Here is a 17,297-nt window from a genome sequence, read left to right on the forward strand (position 1 = left end):
ATTCCTATCTGCACTTTGAAAAGCACTTCTGTCCCTGAGGCAAGCCAAACCCGAGAAAGTTCCTAAATTAAAATGCTAAACCAATCAAGGACACCTCCACAAGTGTATATAAGCATTCGCTTTGAGGTCGTGTGCTAGAGGGCTGCACTCTCTGCTTTACTTCTGTTGCACCTGTTCCCTTGGATCAACCATCCCGTCGTGTCCCAATGACTCATCAGGTGTCCACAACCAGGAATACCTTCCTAAGGGGAAGGGGGTTCAGCTCTGCCTCTGCTCTCGGTGGACTTAGTGGACAAAGGACCTATGTTGCCTCCATGCACCATCCCATGGGCAGCGGAGGTAGGGTCCACGGTTTCAGCAGTCAAAGCCTTTCCAACTTGGGTGGAAGAGGAAGAATTGCGCATGGCGGTTACGAACTTGGATATTATGGTGGCCACAACTATGGTTGTGCAAGTTATGGTAGCCCTGCCTTTGTTGGCCCAGTGGGTCATTATGGCCCAGTTGGAAGCTTTGGGATGTTTGGTGGATACTCAAATGGCAGGGGGGATGGCATCCATGGTGTTAGAATCAACGAGAAGCTTCTGAAGCCATTGCACGTGGGAGTTGACCCTCAAGAACATATTCTACGAGATCATGAAAGGGAAGAGATGAAGTGCCTCAACAACGAGTTTGCCTCCTTCATTGACAAGGTGAGGAAATCACTTTCTCTTTGAATTGAAGGTTTTTTTAAAAAATAAAAGGTATAAAGTCCCATGAGATACATTAACTGTTTCACTAGGTATCATTTGAGCTTTTGGCATACTTTATCTTCAGAGGTGGATTGCTTCCGGTTTGCACCAGTTCGGGCGAACTGGTAGTGGAAATTGCGACAGGGTCACTGAACCAGTAGGGATGGCACACCTGAACCGGTTCCCCGGTCACCACAGCATAGGTTTTTTTTGTCATTTTTCATGTTCTGCGCATGCACAGACCTATTTACATGCAACTGCGCATGCTACCGGTTTGCAAATGTGAGTGTGCGCATGCACAGAGTGTCAAAAATGGAACATGATGACATCCGGGTGGGTGGGCAGAGCCTCCCTCCGCCAGCGCTACCGGTTCACCCAAACCAGATAGATAGAATTTCACCACTGGTTTGCTTAAGAAGCCATTCAATATGCTACCTATAACACTGGAAGAATTTCTTGCTGTGTTGGAGGAAGTATCAGGAAGTGAGGGGGTAGACTCCTGATGAGCTTGATCATCTATGAAAACACCCAAACCAAGCTAACTGTGCCCTTTTTGATTTACACCATTTTGGCGGCTACTGATGGGGAAAATTCCCACTGTTACTCAAAGATGTCCTCTTTGGGCTTCTATTTTTACTCCAAGGGGAGATTGCAACATAGAACGAAAGTCTAAGGCTTTATTTTTCAAAGTTGGCAACTAATAATATTGATTCTGAATTATTCAATAAAGTTCGGTCGAAAGGATGCTTTTTTGAAATGTAAATTTGCTGCATAAACCATAATCTGGTGTCCACTCATTATCAATCCCTCATGTATTGAATCATTAGTCAGTCATTCCAAATTCTTCATCATCCCATCATTTAATTTGTTTTTTAAAAAATCACCCTTCAAATATCCATTTATTTTGTGCCCAAATTTCCCTACCGTGCAATTTTGTATGCAACTTCCCTATATATGCATATCTCTCTCTCTCTCTCTCTCTCCATCCATCCATCCATCCATCCATCCATCCATCCATCCATCCATCCATCTATCTATCTATCTATCTATCTATCTATCATCATACACACAAAGTTTCTTTAAATATAACATGTATTGTTGAGCCAGAAATCTGTCAGATACTATCAGACTCTTGACTTATATTTCTACTTGTGTAACAAAGAATTCTATTTAGGTTGCCAAACTAGAGAAAACGAAATGGTTACTTTCTCTGCCATCACTATTTTCATCTGATCCTTTAGACTTTTGATTTAGCTCTGTATTCTTTCTTTTTCTACTTGGAATTTTAATTTACTTTCTGAGATGAGTGCACTGAAAGGACGTGCCTTTTGGAAAGGATTCATAGTTTACAAATGAAATTAGTTTCAGTGTTCTGCACAGCGGTTGACTGGAAAAGCAAATCAAGAATGCAGAATATGTGCTCTTTTAACATGCTTTGGATTATTATATTTTGTAATATACACAATGCACTCTTACCTAGTATGATGTATGCCAGATGAGTTGAATTTTGGCTCTCAGCCCAGCATACTTGCTATGAACCATGAGATATGTGTTCCAATAATTAATATTTATTTATATTTTATTTATATCTACTTCTACAAATGCCCATCTCAGCAGTTCAGCTCTGGGAAGCTAACAGGAATTAAAATACAATATAAACTCTGTCTGTCTGTCTGTCTGTCTGTCTAGCTATCTAGCTATCTAGCTATCTAGCTATCTAGCTATCTAGCTATCTAGCTATCTAGCTATCTAGCTATCTAGCTATCTAGCTATCTAGCTATCTAGCTATCTAGCTATCTAGCTATCTGTCATCTATAGTATTTCCAAGCAATTAATACAAAGTGGCTCCTGAAAACATGCTTGGGAAAATTAACATGGAAAATTTCAATAATGAGAAACAACAGCGATTTTGACTTATCTACAAACCTTTGTTAAACATTTTACAGGCAGATGCATAGATACTCAGGTTTTCTGGAGCTGTTCATATGTGATTTACTTTGCTAGCAAAAATATGTTTATAATGTGCATTGTTATTTGTGCTTAATATGCATTTTGTGTAAATGTTCACGCGACTTATACTATCATTGGACTATACAATTCAATACTAATAAAGTTTGTAACTCAGCTTACTCAAAAAGAAAAGGATTCCAGCAACAACCAAGCAAACCACTGTAATGCCAAACTGATGGTGCATGAGTGATGATTAGGTCATTCAGGTGCCACCATTATGTCTTTGTAGTCCAAAATCTTTTTGGAATCATAGTAGGTGAGGGTGACATTGACCCCATGTGTATTTGGGTCCACCTTTCCTTCTCTGCAGATACCAATATGCCTCATTGTTTGTCTTGGAAGTGCCTATCCTGAAGCTCCAGAACTTCAGAAGATTTGACTCTGTCCCAGAGCTCTCTAGAGGTTAAGAAATTGCAATGTGTACTATAATAGAAGTAAGAAATTAATAAGCACATGATGAAAGAGGAAACATATGCATAATTAACCATATTTAATTTTAATGAAATTTATATAGAATGAAAGCAGATCAGAGTAAATTTCATTTCAGAAATAAAGTTAAGTCTTGAATCGTTATCTAATTTATGATATTGTTGGATTCTGGTTTATGAAATAGGTCCGAAACCTAGAGCTACAGAACAAAGTCCTTGAGACCAAATGGAACCTTTTGCAAGAACAGGTCATTCCAGCCAAGAAAAGCCTTGAACCGTGTTACGAAAACTTCATCAGCAACATGAGAAAGCAACTGGAGTGTGTATTGAATACGCAAGAGCATCTAAGAAATGAAAATGCTGCCATTGACCAGCTGGTGGACGACATCAAGTGCAAGTAATGTGTGGGTGATCAGGAGGAGGAGAAGGAGGAAGAGAAGGAAAATGGGGTGGGGGTAGATATACTCACAGTCTCAGATGCTTTATTGTTCTCAGATGGGGTACCCATTGGCACTAACATGGTATTAGATAGCTTGTTTTATTCAATACTTTTGAAGCACATAGCAATTGTCTCAATTAAAAAGAGGAGACCAGCTATGCAAATTGAAATAAGGTTTATTTCAACTTTTGCTTTCTTTTCTTCTGAACTGGAAATATTTAAAAGACTTAAAAAGAGAGTTAAGGCAAGGTGGGATTAAAGCAATATAATCCACAGGTGGTAATGTCCTATAATGGATTCATAAAAATCTTTAAAATTCTGAATAAGCTCAAAATTATGTTTTCCATACTCCTCAGTTCTCAAGTCTCATCATCTGCAATACTTCCGTATTGTTTGATTATAAGAACGTTTAAACATGCTTCTTAGATTTATTTTTGTGCTCGAATGCAAACAAAATTGTCTTTTTAAAACTTTCCAGCATAATTTAGACACTGAGTAAAATATCTGAAAATAGCTGTGGAATTATGATCAGTATTTAGAAGTTTCATAAGTCCCTTCCAATTGTATTACAGTACAAAGAAAACTGCCCTGAAAAGTTTTTATTAGATCAATAAATATTTGATGCTCTTTCTGGTAAAGAATGCCTAACGGCACTTAAGTATTAAATATTTTGTCCATATCTCTCGACAATTTGTAAAAAAAATTTTTTTTTGAAGCATGGAAGCCAATCAAGTAACCACAAGGAGGGATACATTAACTGGCTAGTGAGCAATGTTTCCTTGGATGGAATAAAATACAATGGATTCTTTTACTCGAAGTAATAGAGTAACAATCTCTTTAAAATTTATAACCTGACCTGCTATCATTATTTCTATAAATAATTCAAGGTGGTAAACATATCTAATACTACTCCTCCCTCCTATTTTCCCTACAACCACAATCCTGTGAGGTAGATATGTTTGGTTCCACCACAAAATCGCGGAGGACAAAATCGCGCTCGACGAAAGCGCGCATTTGACGTCATCACAGCGCGATGAAAACATCGCGCTGTGATCGAAAAATGTAAAAATAAAGCTAAAACCTTACCCTAACCCCCCCAAACCTAACCCTAAACCTAACTCTAAACCTAACCCTTAACCTAACCCTAAATCTAACCCTAAACCTAACCGTTAACGTAATGCTAAACCTAACGCTAACCCTTAACCTAACGCTAAACCTAACGCTAACGCTCTAAACCTAACCCTAACCCTTAACCTAACCCTAACCCTAACCCTAACCCTAACCCTAACCCTTACCTTTATGTGAATCGGCTTGGTTTAATTTTAATTTTATTTCAATTTTTAATTTTTTTCGTCGCGCTGTGATGACATCACATGCGCGCTTTCGTCGAGCGCGATTTTGTCCTCCGCGCTTTTGACGGGTCACGGATATGTTTGAGAGAAACTGACTGGCCTAAAGTCACCCAACCAACTTTCATGACTAAGGTGTTGTGAACTCATTGTCTCCTGGTTTTTAGACTTAAGGTACCTTAACCACTGGCTTAAACTGGCTCTATATTAAGTATAGCATATGTCTATGCTATTAACATTATGTAATATATATCTCATGGGTTTCACTCATTACATAAAAAAGAAAATGATAACTAATGGACAGGAAAATGAATGGGCAAGGGCATTCAAAATATGTAAATAGCCTAAGCAATTTACTTTATATCATTTTATGGGAAAGGTAGTCTTTATCCTTTTTTGGCTTGTGGTGATTCTCAGAGAGTCATGCTTTGAATGGTACACAGCTCTTATTCCACGTTTCCACAGATACGAACAGGAATTCAAAAGACGCACAGATGCAGAAAATGAATTTGTGCTGCTCAAGAAGGTAAGATTTGTGGATTAGTGCCTTAAACTGCAAAAGAAGGCCTTCCTTCCTTCCTTCCTTCCTTCCTTCCCAGGGACCACACCATACCCATTATCTATTGCTGTAAGAGATCACTTGCCATATTCCCCAATGATTGATTCTCAAGATGCCATTTTACCTACAATATACTTGCACACCAGATAAAACTACAAAGGTCTTCCTGGACAGGGTTGCCAGTCCAAGAAGATGGCAATAGCAGTAGCACAGACTTATATACTGCTTTACAGTGCTTTACAGCCTTCTCTAAGCAGTTTACAGAGTCAGCCTATAGCCCCAAACAATCTGGGTCCTCATTTTACCCACCTTGGAAGGACAAAAGCCTGAGTCAACCTTGAGCCTGGTCAGATTTGAACTGCCAAATTACAGGCAGGCAGCAGGCAGCAGTACTGTACTCTAACCACTGTGCCACCACAGCTCGTCCCACAAATTGTGTGCCATCCTTGAAAGGGGAAGGTAGTGTGGAATATCTGTCTTACTTTCCTTTTCTATTTCATCAGACTTCCTTTCTGCCTGTTTTAATAATTTCTGCTCTATTTTGAGCAATCCAAGAATTCACCAGCTTTAAAACTGGTTTACCTTTTACTCTTGAGTCAGCAGCCTCTCCAGCATTGTAAATTGAGGGCATTCAGTTAAGTCAAGACAGGTTGAATCCTTTGGGATATGCAGCTGCATCTTTAAGTGGATGTGCCAGGCTCTACTTTTCTCCTTACACCCCAAGGATCTATCATCCTGCTCTGCCTAATGATAGGGCTGCCTGGACATAGGCAATAATTCCAAATTGAAAAAATGTTTAATTAACTGTTCTATCATCTTCAGGAGGTAGACTCCATTTCTCTGAGCAAGTCAGAACTGGAGGGGAAAGTACATTTGCTCAGCGGAGAATTGGAATTTCGCAGTCGTATCTACGCAGAGGTAAGAACAACCCTGGGATTATTTTAGATAGAATTGACTCACAAGGGGAAAGAATATGAACATGTATTCCAGTCCAAACAAGCTTTCTTGCTAATTGGGATTTCCTATGCCACCAGCCACACAAAAACCAGGAAGGACAGGATTCCTTCTTATGGTGTTCTGTAATTTTCTAAAGAAAAACAGCTGGGTGAAAATTAGATTCATAGGCATTGGTTTCATGTTCTATCTAGACTTCTAGTACCGTGTTTCCCCAAAATTACGACATGTCCTGATAATAAGACTATGCCATATTTTTCCTGTGGGCAAAACTATGCGCCCTCCCCCAATAATAAGCCCCCTGTACACCCCCCCCATCCAGGCAGAGCGCCACTCACCAACCTAGTGATATCCTGAAGGTGCAAAGCCACAGGAGCTGGGGGGAGGGGGCCAAAGGCACTCACATTGCTTGATGCCTTTGGGATACCGCTAGGTTGGTGAGTGGTGCTGTGCCCAGCTGGAGGGGGGATTGCTGGGCAGTTGCACTCATGAGCAGCTGCCCAGCAATGCCCCTTTCCAGCCGGGCAGAGCACACTCACCGACCCAGTAATATCCCAAAGGCGCTAAGCCGCATGGTGCTCTGCCCGGCTGGAAAGAGAGGTTGCGCAAGCACTTGTTCTGCCTCCAGCTCATGTGCCTCACTGCCTCACCATGCCCAACTCTCCCTGCAGGGCTGGGCCAGGCCGCTGCCGCCATGCTCCAAGCATAACCAGCTTCCAAACTCCGGAGATCAGCTGCCGAGTCTTCCGGCAGCGGCTGCTCTGGGACTACGCTCTATGGTTGTGGGCTGCCTGCAGCTAGCCCACAACCATAGAGCGTAGTCCCAGAGTTGCCGCTGCCGGAAGACTCAGCAGTGGATCTCCGGAGTTTGGAAGCCAGTTATGCTCAGAGCATGGCAACGGCGGCAGCATGGCGGCAGCAGCCAGGTGGTGGCGCCCTAGCCCAGCCATGCAGGGAGAGTTGGGCATGGTGAGGGAGGGCTGTTTGACCCTGAGGCTGTGCCCGGCTCCTCGGGCGCCCGCTCGCAGGAGAGTAGCCACCTGGCAACCCCAAACCAATAAGCCCTCCCCTGATAATAAGGCCCAAGCAAAATTTGGGGGCTCAAAAGAAAATAAGACCCAGTCTTATTTTCAGGGAAACACAGTATTCATTAAAAAGCAATGCCCTACAATGCACAGAAAATGGCAAGATCCAAAGAAAAGAAAAATGAAATCTCTTAGAAGTAGCTCTATTTCTGTCAAAATAATTTGTGAAGGGCCCCGTTAGCTGATTTATCATCATGGCCACAGTTTATACTTACCTGTTCTGACCCCCCCCCCCCTTGATGGCTCGTTAACAAACGCAGGCAGGAAACTTAAAAGGAAGTCTGTCTTTATCAGTTTTCAGTTCAAACTGGCTTCGAGCCCAGAAAATAACATAAACACAAATCTCCGATAAGAATTCAAAACAAAAGCTCTTACAAACGCTGCCGTTCTTCCACAGTCTTCACAGATCAGGTTTACATGAAACACCAAAGCACTATCCAAGTGTAACAGGCATAAATCACGATTAGTAATCACACAATGTTTTACCAAACGCGGAACACATGAAGGAACATTGACTCCAGCGACTGGGGCGTGGCAGCATCTGTCCTTTTATCCCCAAACCTCCTCCCACAAGCCCCAGCTGCATACTGAATTTTGTATCCCGAAAAAACTCTCAGCAGAACTGCTGAGTCACAACACTTACCATATTTTTCAGAGTATAAGATGCACTGGAGTATAAGACACACTTTCGTTTTTGGGGAGGAAAATAGGGGGGGGATTCTGCCTACCAGGTATTCATCTAGCTAATGTCCTTAGTCTGATCGGCTTCAGTACATAGGTTTGCTGGTTTTGAGTGCACACACCAGTGCTGGTTGCTCCCAGTTCGGCTAAACCAGTAGTAGCGGTGGCAGGAGGCTCTGCCCACCTGCCTGGACACTTCTGCACATGTGCAGAAGTGTAGCGAGTGTAAGAGTGTACGTGTGGGAGCGCACCTGAACCAGTAGTGAAAAAATTGGCAGCCCACCACTGGCACACACACATTTTTTATCCCCTGGTTGGGATAAAAAAAACAGCTTCTAAAGCACTGTCGGAAGGAGCAGCAATGAGAAAAGCAGGCAAAGCATGGAAGATGGCTTCACTCATTAACGCCTCATTAGGGTTGAAAAAAGCTTTGAAAAAGCTACATTCGGAGTATAAGATGCACCCAAATTTTCAGCCTCTTTTAGGGAGGGGTGCTTCTTATACTCCGAAAAATACAGTATTTATCATGTTTTCCTTGCTTTTAATGTCTTTTCAATTGTCTTGATTGTTTTAGAATTGTAAGCCACCCAGAATCACTTAGCTATAGAAATTAGATAAATAAATTAGTTTTCCCATGAGAACAACCAATCAATGCTCCTAGAGTTGGATTGAAGTATCTTAGAATATACTGTATTTCCCTCAAACAGTCAGCTTCTATGGGAGCAAATGCCTCTCTCAGTATTCTTATTTTTTTCTGGATACAATGGTAGCCACCATTTTCATTTCCATCAGCCTCAAAACAACCCTAGCCCTGAGCAATATGGGAAGACAAAATAGTCACCAGGGTAACACAAAATTGTCACTCCAAGATGCAAGCCAACCTTTTAACTATTAAGTAAAACAATAATGTGCTTTGGCCACCAAGGGAAGAGTGACACAACAGAGATTTTTCCCATATCTATTATTTTCCTTTCAACAATGTTATTAAAACATACAGTAAAAGTGTTGAAAATCTACATTTTTTCTATTGCCCTAAGTAATTTGTTTATATGACAAATTGTTGCTATTTTGGGTTAAAATATTTTTAAATATAAAAAATCAACAAGGTTTATTTTTAATATAGTTGTGAGGTTCAACATGAGGGATGGCATGAAAGAACATTATTTTCTTATTTCACCTTCAGTGCTTTTTGAGACTTAATAGCAATAGCAGTTTATATACCACTTCACAATGCTTTACAGCCTTCTCTGAGTCATTTACAAATATCAACATATTGCCCCCAACAATCTGGGTCCTCATTTAACCAAGCTTGGAAGGATAAAAAGCTGTCAACTTTGAGATGGTCAGGATCGAACTCCTGACTGTGGGCAGAGTCAGGAGTGCAATACTGCATTCTAACCAGTCTGCCACCACAATTCTTTTAATGCTTTGACAGTAAAGCAATAGAAAGGCCAAGGGGCACCATCATTGGGCACTGCTTAGGGCATCAGTTGGTCTTAATCTGGCTTAGTACAAGCCCAGTGGGAAGGATTTTAAAAGACAGGAGGAATATGCAGTATATAGAGCAGCAGAGGTTTCATCAGGAAAATAATCAGTTGTAGTTGCAATGTTCTTATTAAAAGATGAAGAATATACTTCACTAAATCAGCAAACAGGATACTTTCACGTATTTCATTTAAAATAGTAGCTTTGAGGAAGCCCCTGTTGCAGTTAAGTCATATGTCATGGTTTGCTTTTATGTTAATGTAACCCTAGAGGTGCGAGAGCCACAGATTTTCTATGATTTTTCAGGAATTAGCACAGCTCAGTAACAATGTTTATGACACCAACATCCTCTTGCAAATGGACAACAGCCGAGACTTGGACATTGACTGCATCATCAAAAACGTGGAAGCATGGTATCAAAATGTTGCCCATGGGAGCAAAGAAGAAGTTAATGCTTTTTATGAAAACCGAGTAAGTTATGGGGCCATGGGCATCTGTTTGGAAAACTATATGGGTCTTATGGAATTCATTCCATTTTTCACGTACTTTTCCTGTCGTTCTCCAAAACATCTTGGCATGTTCCAGAGGAGCAATACTTAATTCATGAACTATTAATGCATGTTCCTTTTTCTCTGTCCCATCACTTTTGTCCACCTAAATTTTCTCTTGCCCCTGTTCTCTTTAGCATGTCCCTTAGGTCAAAACAGGCTGAAATTGGGATTGCCTAAAACCACCACTGAGAATTTTTGCTTATTATGGCTTTGTCCTCACGATCCAATAGGAATTTATTGAGACGTAAATGGCAAATTCCATGTAGTAGCAATATTATTAACATGTTTGGTTTTTTAAAAATTATTGTCTTGGATATCAGTTCCAGGAGCTTCAGCAACAAAGAGGCAAATATTCTCAAACTCTGAAGATCAACCAGCAAGAGATTGCAGATCTGACTCGTCTGGTTCATAAATTGCAGTCTGAACATGATATTATTAAAAAACAGGTAGGGGCAACCCTGATGTGTTATTCCTCATCTGTTTGTTTCAATATACCTATTGAAGTCATTTCTGGAAACCTCATTATGGAGTCCAAACTTGTCAATACTTTTTGTGAACACTTCGACCAGGGTCGAATATGCTGTTTATGTTCAGCACTTAGGAAAACATTGGCAATTTGTGGAAATTTTATTTTATTTTATTTAGTTTTCAAACATGTAAAAGCTAACAGGTATAAGTATAAACAAAAATATGAACACAGTAAATGGGTACAAATAAATGGAGACAGTAGGACAAAGATGATAGGCACACTGGTGCGCTTATGCATGCCCCCTTTTTTAATCTCAACTGCCTTCAATAATATCATTATCACATCTGGTGGTTTATCACATCTGCTGGTTTGTGTACTGACCCTATATCTTCATACATGACAGGGATATTTATATCATCTATGTCAGAAAACAGGCCTACTTTGAGTACAATAGTTGAAACAAGGATAAAAGCAAGCTTGGGCATCTATGGGAAGATGAATGATATCACCCATACATTTGCACCATAATATCACAGACTGACCTGAATTATGTAATTTGCATTGTTTGTGTGTGATGGCATTGTGATGTGTAATATAATCATGGTCTCCATCAAAATCCTATAAATATAAAATTCCTTCTCCCCCCCCCCCCAAGATGTAAAAGTAGTGGTAATTTTAACAGATTCTCTTTTCTGCAGTTGTTCTTGATTAGTTCCATTATGAGACTATAATCCTCCTGTATTTGAATTGGTAATTTACTGCCCCTTCTATTTGAGGAATCTTCAACCAAGGTCAAATTTAAAGATAAGGCGCCAGAAAATGGCAAGACAGGGGTTTTAAAGTTGTCCATCAATGGTCAATACATGAGCAACAGCCTTAGCAGGCATGGAGGTTGCCTAGTTAGCTTTCTTCTCCAAATTGGGTGGTGATCTATTTTTATTCACAGGGAAACTATTACACACAAGCACGTCTTTTAGGCAAATCTATGTTATTTTTTGTTTACTTTATTTGGGATTCGTTTCTCATTTTCTTGGCAATGAATGATTTGCCCGTCTATTCCCTTGATCCAAACTTGTGAGTCAAGAAATTGAAAGTCAAGAAACAGACCTGAATATGAACACACACAAAAATGAAAGGAAGCACTGACTTTTGTATGGCCCTAGCTTCAGCTGAGTTTCCATATTTTTAATATTTACTCTGTCCATACTGTTGGATACTAAATTCCTCTTGCTTTTTGAATGATTTCAATTTTGTGGCCAGGTTCTTTGTGTTTTTCATTTTTTATATCCTATTCCAACTTTGATATCTTTATTAGTCGCTTCATTGCTCTCTCTCTTCCTATCAGGTCCTCCTGGACAGTATTTCTCCTTCTTCTCTTTCTTCTCTCTCTTGTTGCAATTATGGTGATTTGCATTTCTTTTTTTAACATTGATGTTGCTTTCATTTCCCCCTTCAGACATTTTCAAGCTAATGTTAATTTATGCTTAGCTCAACTGTTGTTTCATTTTGATTGGATGCCTTCTCTCAATTCTAAATTAAAAACACCAAAAACTCAAAATGCTTCTCAGTTCTTGACTTTTTTTTTTTTGATATTGGCTTTCCCTTCGTCCACAATCTGACATGTTAAAAGGCATTTCTTTTTCCTTATTTGCATTATTACAAATTGGCATGCACCCCAGTGCCATTTTCCCATTCGTTGATTCAGTATGGACTTTGCTTGTCTGTTCTGAATAGGTTAATGCTTTCCAAACGTCCATTTGTGAGGTTGAGCAGCATGGAGACTGTACTCTGAAAGATGCCCGGGACAAACACATCGATCTGCAAACTGCTGTACAGAAGGCCAAGGATGACTTAGCGAGGCTGCTAAGAGATTACCAAGAGCTTCTGAACACCAAGCTCGCTCTTGACATTGAAATTGCTACCTATAAGACATTGCTGGAGGGAGAGGAGACCAGGTGAATATGAATGATGTTCAATATATCCCAAATAGAATATGAAACTCCTTTGGATTCTTTTCTCTCCCTTTTCACTCATGCGATTTTGTCAGTTGAGAAGGAACCTAGTATTTCCTTGGCTATAGAGCCGAGATGGCGCAGTGGTTAGAGTGCAGTACTGCAGGCTCCTTCAGCTGACTGCTAATTACAGTTCAGCCGTTCAAATCTCACCAGCTCAAGATTGACTCAGTCTTCCATCCTTCAGAGCAATGGTGGGTTACGGCCGAAATACCCTGGTACGGGCGTACCGGTGCCTGCTGGTACCACAGGTACCATTCCAGTATGGTGCTTCGGAGGGCCCACCCACCCGCCTGCCCTCCTTACCTGTATTTGACCCAACTGGGCCATTTGCGCACGTGCACAGAGTGTAAGGCACCTGTGCGACGCTCTGCTGAGCAGCTAGAGCATCACGGGTGGTGGGTGTGCATGTGCGTCCAGCCCCATCGCAGCATACCAGTTGCAACGGGATCTGGAACCCACCACTGCCTCTGAGGTGGGTAAAATGAGGACCCAGATTGTTGGGGTCAATAGGCTGGCTCTATAAACTGCTTAGAGAAGGCTGTAAAAGCACTGTGAAGTGGTATACAAGTCTAAGTGATATTGCTATTTCACTGAGGCAGAAATTTGTTTCTTAAATAAGCCTTAGCCACAGAGCAAAATCTGTCTGGAAGTGTGTCTGAGATATTTTTCTTAGGATAGTATTCTGGAGATTTTCTTCATGGTCTCTAGCTTTTCCGAGGTGGAAATCTTTAAGTTAAAGTTAGATTTGGTTTTTAGATCAGATTTTCAGCATGTCTATAATTAGACATGAAAATACCTTTGTATTTGTTCTTCCTACTGCCAGAAAAAAAACCTGTGGTTTAAGATGGTTTTCCTTCCTCTGTCATTGGTGGACATAAACCAATAGGTGGATGTGTCAGGGTTTAATAATGTATACAGCTAATCCTCAACTTATGGCCACAATTGAGCCCAAAATTCCTGCTGCTAAGTGAGACAGTTGTTAAGCAAATTTTGTCCCATGGTATGACCTTTCTTGCCACAGTTGTTAAGTGAATCACTCTGTTAAACTACTAGCAGAGTTGTCAAGTTAATCTCGCTTCCCCATTGATTTTGCTTGTCAGGAAGTCACAAAGAAAGTAACATACTTTGGGACACTGCAAACGTCATAAATATGAACCAGTTGCCAAGTATCCACATTTTGATCACATAACCCTGGGGATGTTGCAATGGCCGTAAGTGTGAAAAACCTGCCACAGTGCCTTTTTTCAGTGCCATTGTAACTTCAAATAGTCACTAAACAAGTGGTTGTAAGTTGAGGACTATCTGTATTTATGATTTCCAGCATAAGTGCATTCCAATAGCTTTATAAGCCAAACACACCTCAAATAAAACAAAGAAAAATTAGCCAACTGCCTATTAATTACAATTACAAAATTACAATTACAAAAGGCCATGGGCAGGACAAGGATTTGAGTTGTCTGGCTGGAATAGGTCATAAGGCTATCTGATTGCAATAGAATCTTCTTTTTCTCCTTATAGGATACACTTAGGAAATCCTGTCTGTATAGGTAAGTAAAAAGCATGAAAATATGGTGGGTTATGTCATCAATTATATGTTTGGTCTTCCTTTTTAAGGACTGCAGGTATGCTGTAGTGCCAGTTTGAGCCAGCTGGTGTTAAGGCACCAGACTAGAAATCAGGAGAGCATGAGTTCTAGTACTAACTTAGGTATAAAGCCAGCAGGGAGACCTTAGGATTGCCTGCTCTATGTCAGCCCTAGGAAGGGGACAATGGCAACACACTTCTGAAATCTTGCCAAGAAAACTGCAGGGACCTGTCTAGGCATCTGCCATGAGTTAAAACCTGACTCAAAAGTACAAAACAACAACACTTATTTTAGGAAAATCACGATTAGGGTCTGAACTAGTCCATGTTCATCAGTTGATGTGTGTACAATTTTCCTCCAGGCTGCAATTATTATTTACATGTTATTATCTAAATCTTCCATCTTCTTCGCATCTTTTTAGTTATTTATTATTACTTTCCTATCCAGCTAAGGTGGCTCACAACAGTAAAAATAGAAAGGTTAAGTCCAAATAGCCTTTGTACAATAGCATCCTGGTTTTTTTTAAAGAAAAAGTTAAACTCAACAGTTAAAGACCTACCAAGAGAGCTGCATTGGTTTTCTAGCTAGCATGACCAAATGGTTGTCTTCTTATTTCTTATAGTCTTCTTATTTCTTATAGTCTTCTTATTTCTTATAATCAGCTTACTCCCATTTTTGTGAGGATTTTCTTGAGTGGGTGAACATTTTTTACAGCAAAGCTGTATTTTTTTAGGTTACTTTGGAAGAAGAGTTAGAAGGGATTCATTTATCACTTTCATTACACGCTCTTGAAAGTATTAAAGCAATGGTATTGCAAAGATAAGGTGGGAAATAGCTTTCCATAGGTCTCTGGATTTATCCTCCGGATCACACAAGTTGACTTCTCTACTTTTTCTTGCAGATGTGATCAAACCTGGAACAGAGAATGCAGCTGGATACCCATTTTCAAGTGGATATGGTTCTCTGGGTGGAGGATATGATATGGGATTTGGTAAAGGGTATGGAATGGGAAATCAGGGGAGAAGCAATAGGAACTACAGCTCCAGAAGTACTGGATTTGATCATACTGGAAGGAGCAATATAGCTACAGGGAATGTGTCAGCAGATGCAGAGTTCCACCAAGGAAGAGGGCATAGCTATAGGAATGAGTCTTGCTCTGGTAATCCCTCTGCAGGCATGCGCCGAGCCTCAACAGAAGAGGCTGGCAGAGGTGCTGGCTATGGCCCAGGTGCAGGATTCAGCACACGAACTGCCTATGGATCAGTCTGCGGTGGAGGGAGGGGATATGGGTCTACAACGGTGGCAGGGAATTGCCCAGATGGAAACCACCCCCACAGAGGTTACGAATCCTCAGGGATTGCTCCATTTGGGGATGCAAGGTGGTGCTCTAGGGCAGGAGTGCCGATGGGGGGTGCAGCTGAAGGGAACCGAGCCTCTGTAGGAGGAGGGGCGGCAAGTGGAGTGTGTTACTCTGGATCACTAGGAACCCCTGCTGGGGTGTGTTATGCTGGACCAGCAGGAACATCTGGAGGGGTGTGTTATGCTGGACCAGCAGGAACATCTGGAGGGGTGTATTATGCAGGAACAGCAGGAACATCTGGAGGGGTGCACTATGCTGGGCCAGTGGGAAGTTCTGGAGGACTGTGCTACCCTACAGCTGTAAGACTTTTTTAAAGAGATTGGGACAGTCTTATTTTTAACATTCAGTAATCAAGCTACTATAAAGTTGGTCATAGACCCTGACAGCACAATAGAAATTCAGCAAAACTTCTCCTAAATCCTTTGGAACAATGTCCTTGACTAGTAACCCATTCTGTATTTGTATTTTGGTCAATCTATTACTTTAAGCAAGATATTTGCCCCAGAATCATATACTTTGATTCGATCGTCAACCATTTTTCCATGTATTTTTCACACTGGCTTTTTTCTTAAACATACTCTTACTAACATTTTATACTAATGTTTTATTCACAAATTTGTATTAACTGGAAAACAAATGCATTATTTTAGGAGAGGGGTGGCACTATTTTTTAAAAACAGCTCTTTAAACTAATTGACTTTTCACCCAAAATTTATTTTATAGTTATTGCTATAGTTAATGCAAGCATAAATTTGACATTCCAAAATATTTATTCCCTTCTGATGCTTAGATTACATTTCTTTCCCTCTTGGACTTCTTGTGATGATTGTGTGAGTCTGTTTAATAAGTGGAGTGTGCTAGCATAAGTAGAAAGCAAAATGCTACAAGGAGAACTTAATTCCAGAAATCAGGATTAACCCTACTTCTGACAGATTCGTATTACAAAATAGTGCAATGTGCATGCTACATAATTATTGTCAAAGAAGCTCTGCCAAGGTGAAAAAAGCAACAGAGATGTTAGAGATCAGTAGATATAATGGTGAGGGACAGAACGAAAAGTACTAAAACTAAGAAGAAAATTTCACTGTTATGACTTTCAAAGATACAATACTAATATTCTTCTTCCTTAAAGACTTACACATGCCTGGTCATGTAGAATAAAGTCTTCTACATGTCTGACCATAAAGAGAATGTTACTCCTTGTCACCTTCATGGATATTCTTTAAAAATATTTGAAAATCATAACTAGTGATTTTCCTAAGTACATCCTATCTTCTGGGGCAGAATAACCACTACATAGCTGTTGAGGTTCCCTAGCATTCCATACAAAGGGTAATTTTTGTGTCAGAAATCTGATCCAGGTGGATAAAGTCTAATGAGTACAGCTATTTCGAAAGAACAAAAATCCATTCCAATGTTTTTTAGACCACTGTTTAGAATTCATTAGATTGTAGAAGTTCTTTTTCATGAAGTTGGATTCTCAAATATTCTGCTTTCTACAATTGAAGTGATTGGGGATGTTGGCCATCTTGCCATGATGCATAATCTTTTGATAGTATTGCATTAGGGACTGCATGTTGTCAAAAAGTTTGTGTTATT

The 17,297-nt window shown here is 40.3% G+C and overlaps 1 protein-coding gene across 1 annotated transcript; it reads left to right on the forward strand.

The window, feature by feature from the left end:
- Window positions 1-206: 206 nt before the first annotated feature.
- LOC116504414 (keratin, type II cytoskeletal-like) lies at window positions 207-16,012 on the forward strand. Its single transcript, XM_032211410.1, has 9 exons — window positions 207-689; window positions 3,352-3,563; window positions 5,420-5,480; window positions 6,336-6,431; window positions 10,025-10,189; window positions 10,590-10,715; window positions 12,473-12,693; window positions 14,272-14,300; window positions 15,240-16,012. Exons 1-9 carry the CDS (start codon window positions 207-209, stop codon window positions 16,010-16,012), a joined length of 2,166 nt encoding a protein of 721 aa, XP_032067301.1.
- Window positions 16,013-17,297: the final 1,285 nt, after the last annotated feature.

Source organism: Thamnophis elegans, chromosome 2, assembly GCF_009769535.1.
Source record: "Thamnophis elegans isolate rThaEle1 chromosome 2, rThaEle1.pri, whole genome shotgun sequence".
Lineage (NCBI taxonomy): Eukaryota > Metazoa > Chordata > Lepidosauria > Squamata > Colubridae > Thamnophis > Thamnophis elegans.

Bases quoted from the DNA above. Each gene is read 5' to 3' on its own strand.
- LOC116504414 (XM_032211410.1), top strand. From the start codon at position 207: ATGACTCATCAGGTGTCCACAACCAGGAATACCTTCCTAAGGGGAAGG. The intron at 690-3,351 runs GTGAGGAAATCA...TTTATGAAATAG, and splicing joins TTGCCTCCTTCATTGACAAG to GTCCGAAACCTAGAGCTACA. The intron at 14,301-15,239 runs GTAAGTAAAAAG...TTTTTCTTGCAG, and splicing joins AGGAAATCCTGTCTGTATAG to ATGTGATCAAACCTGGAACA.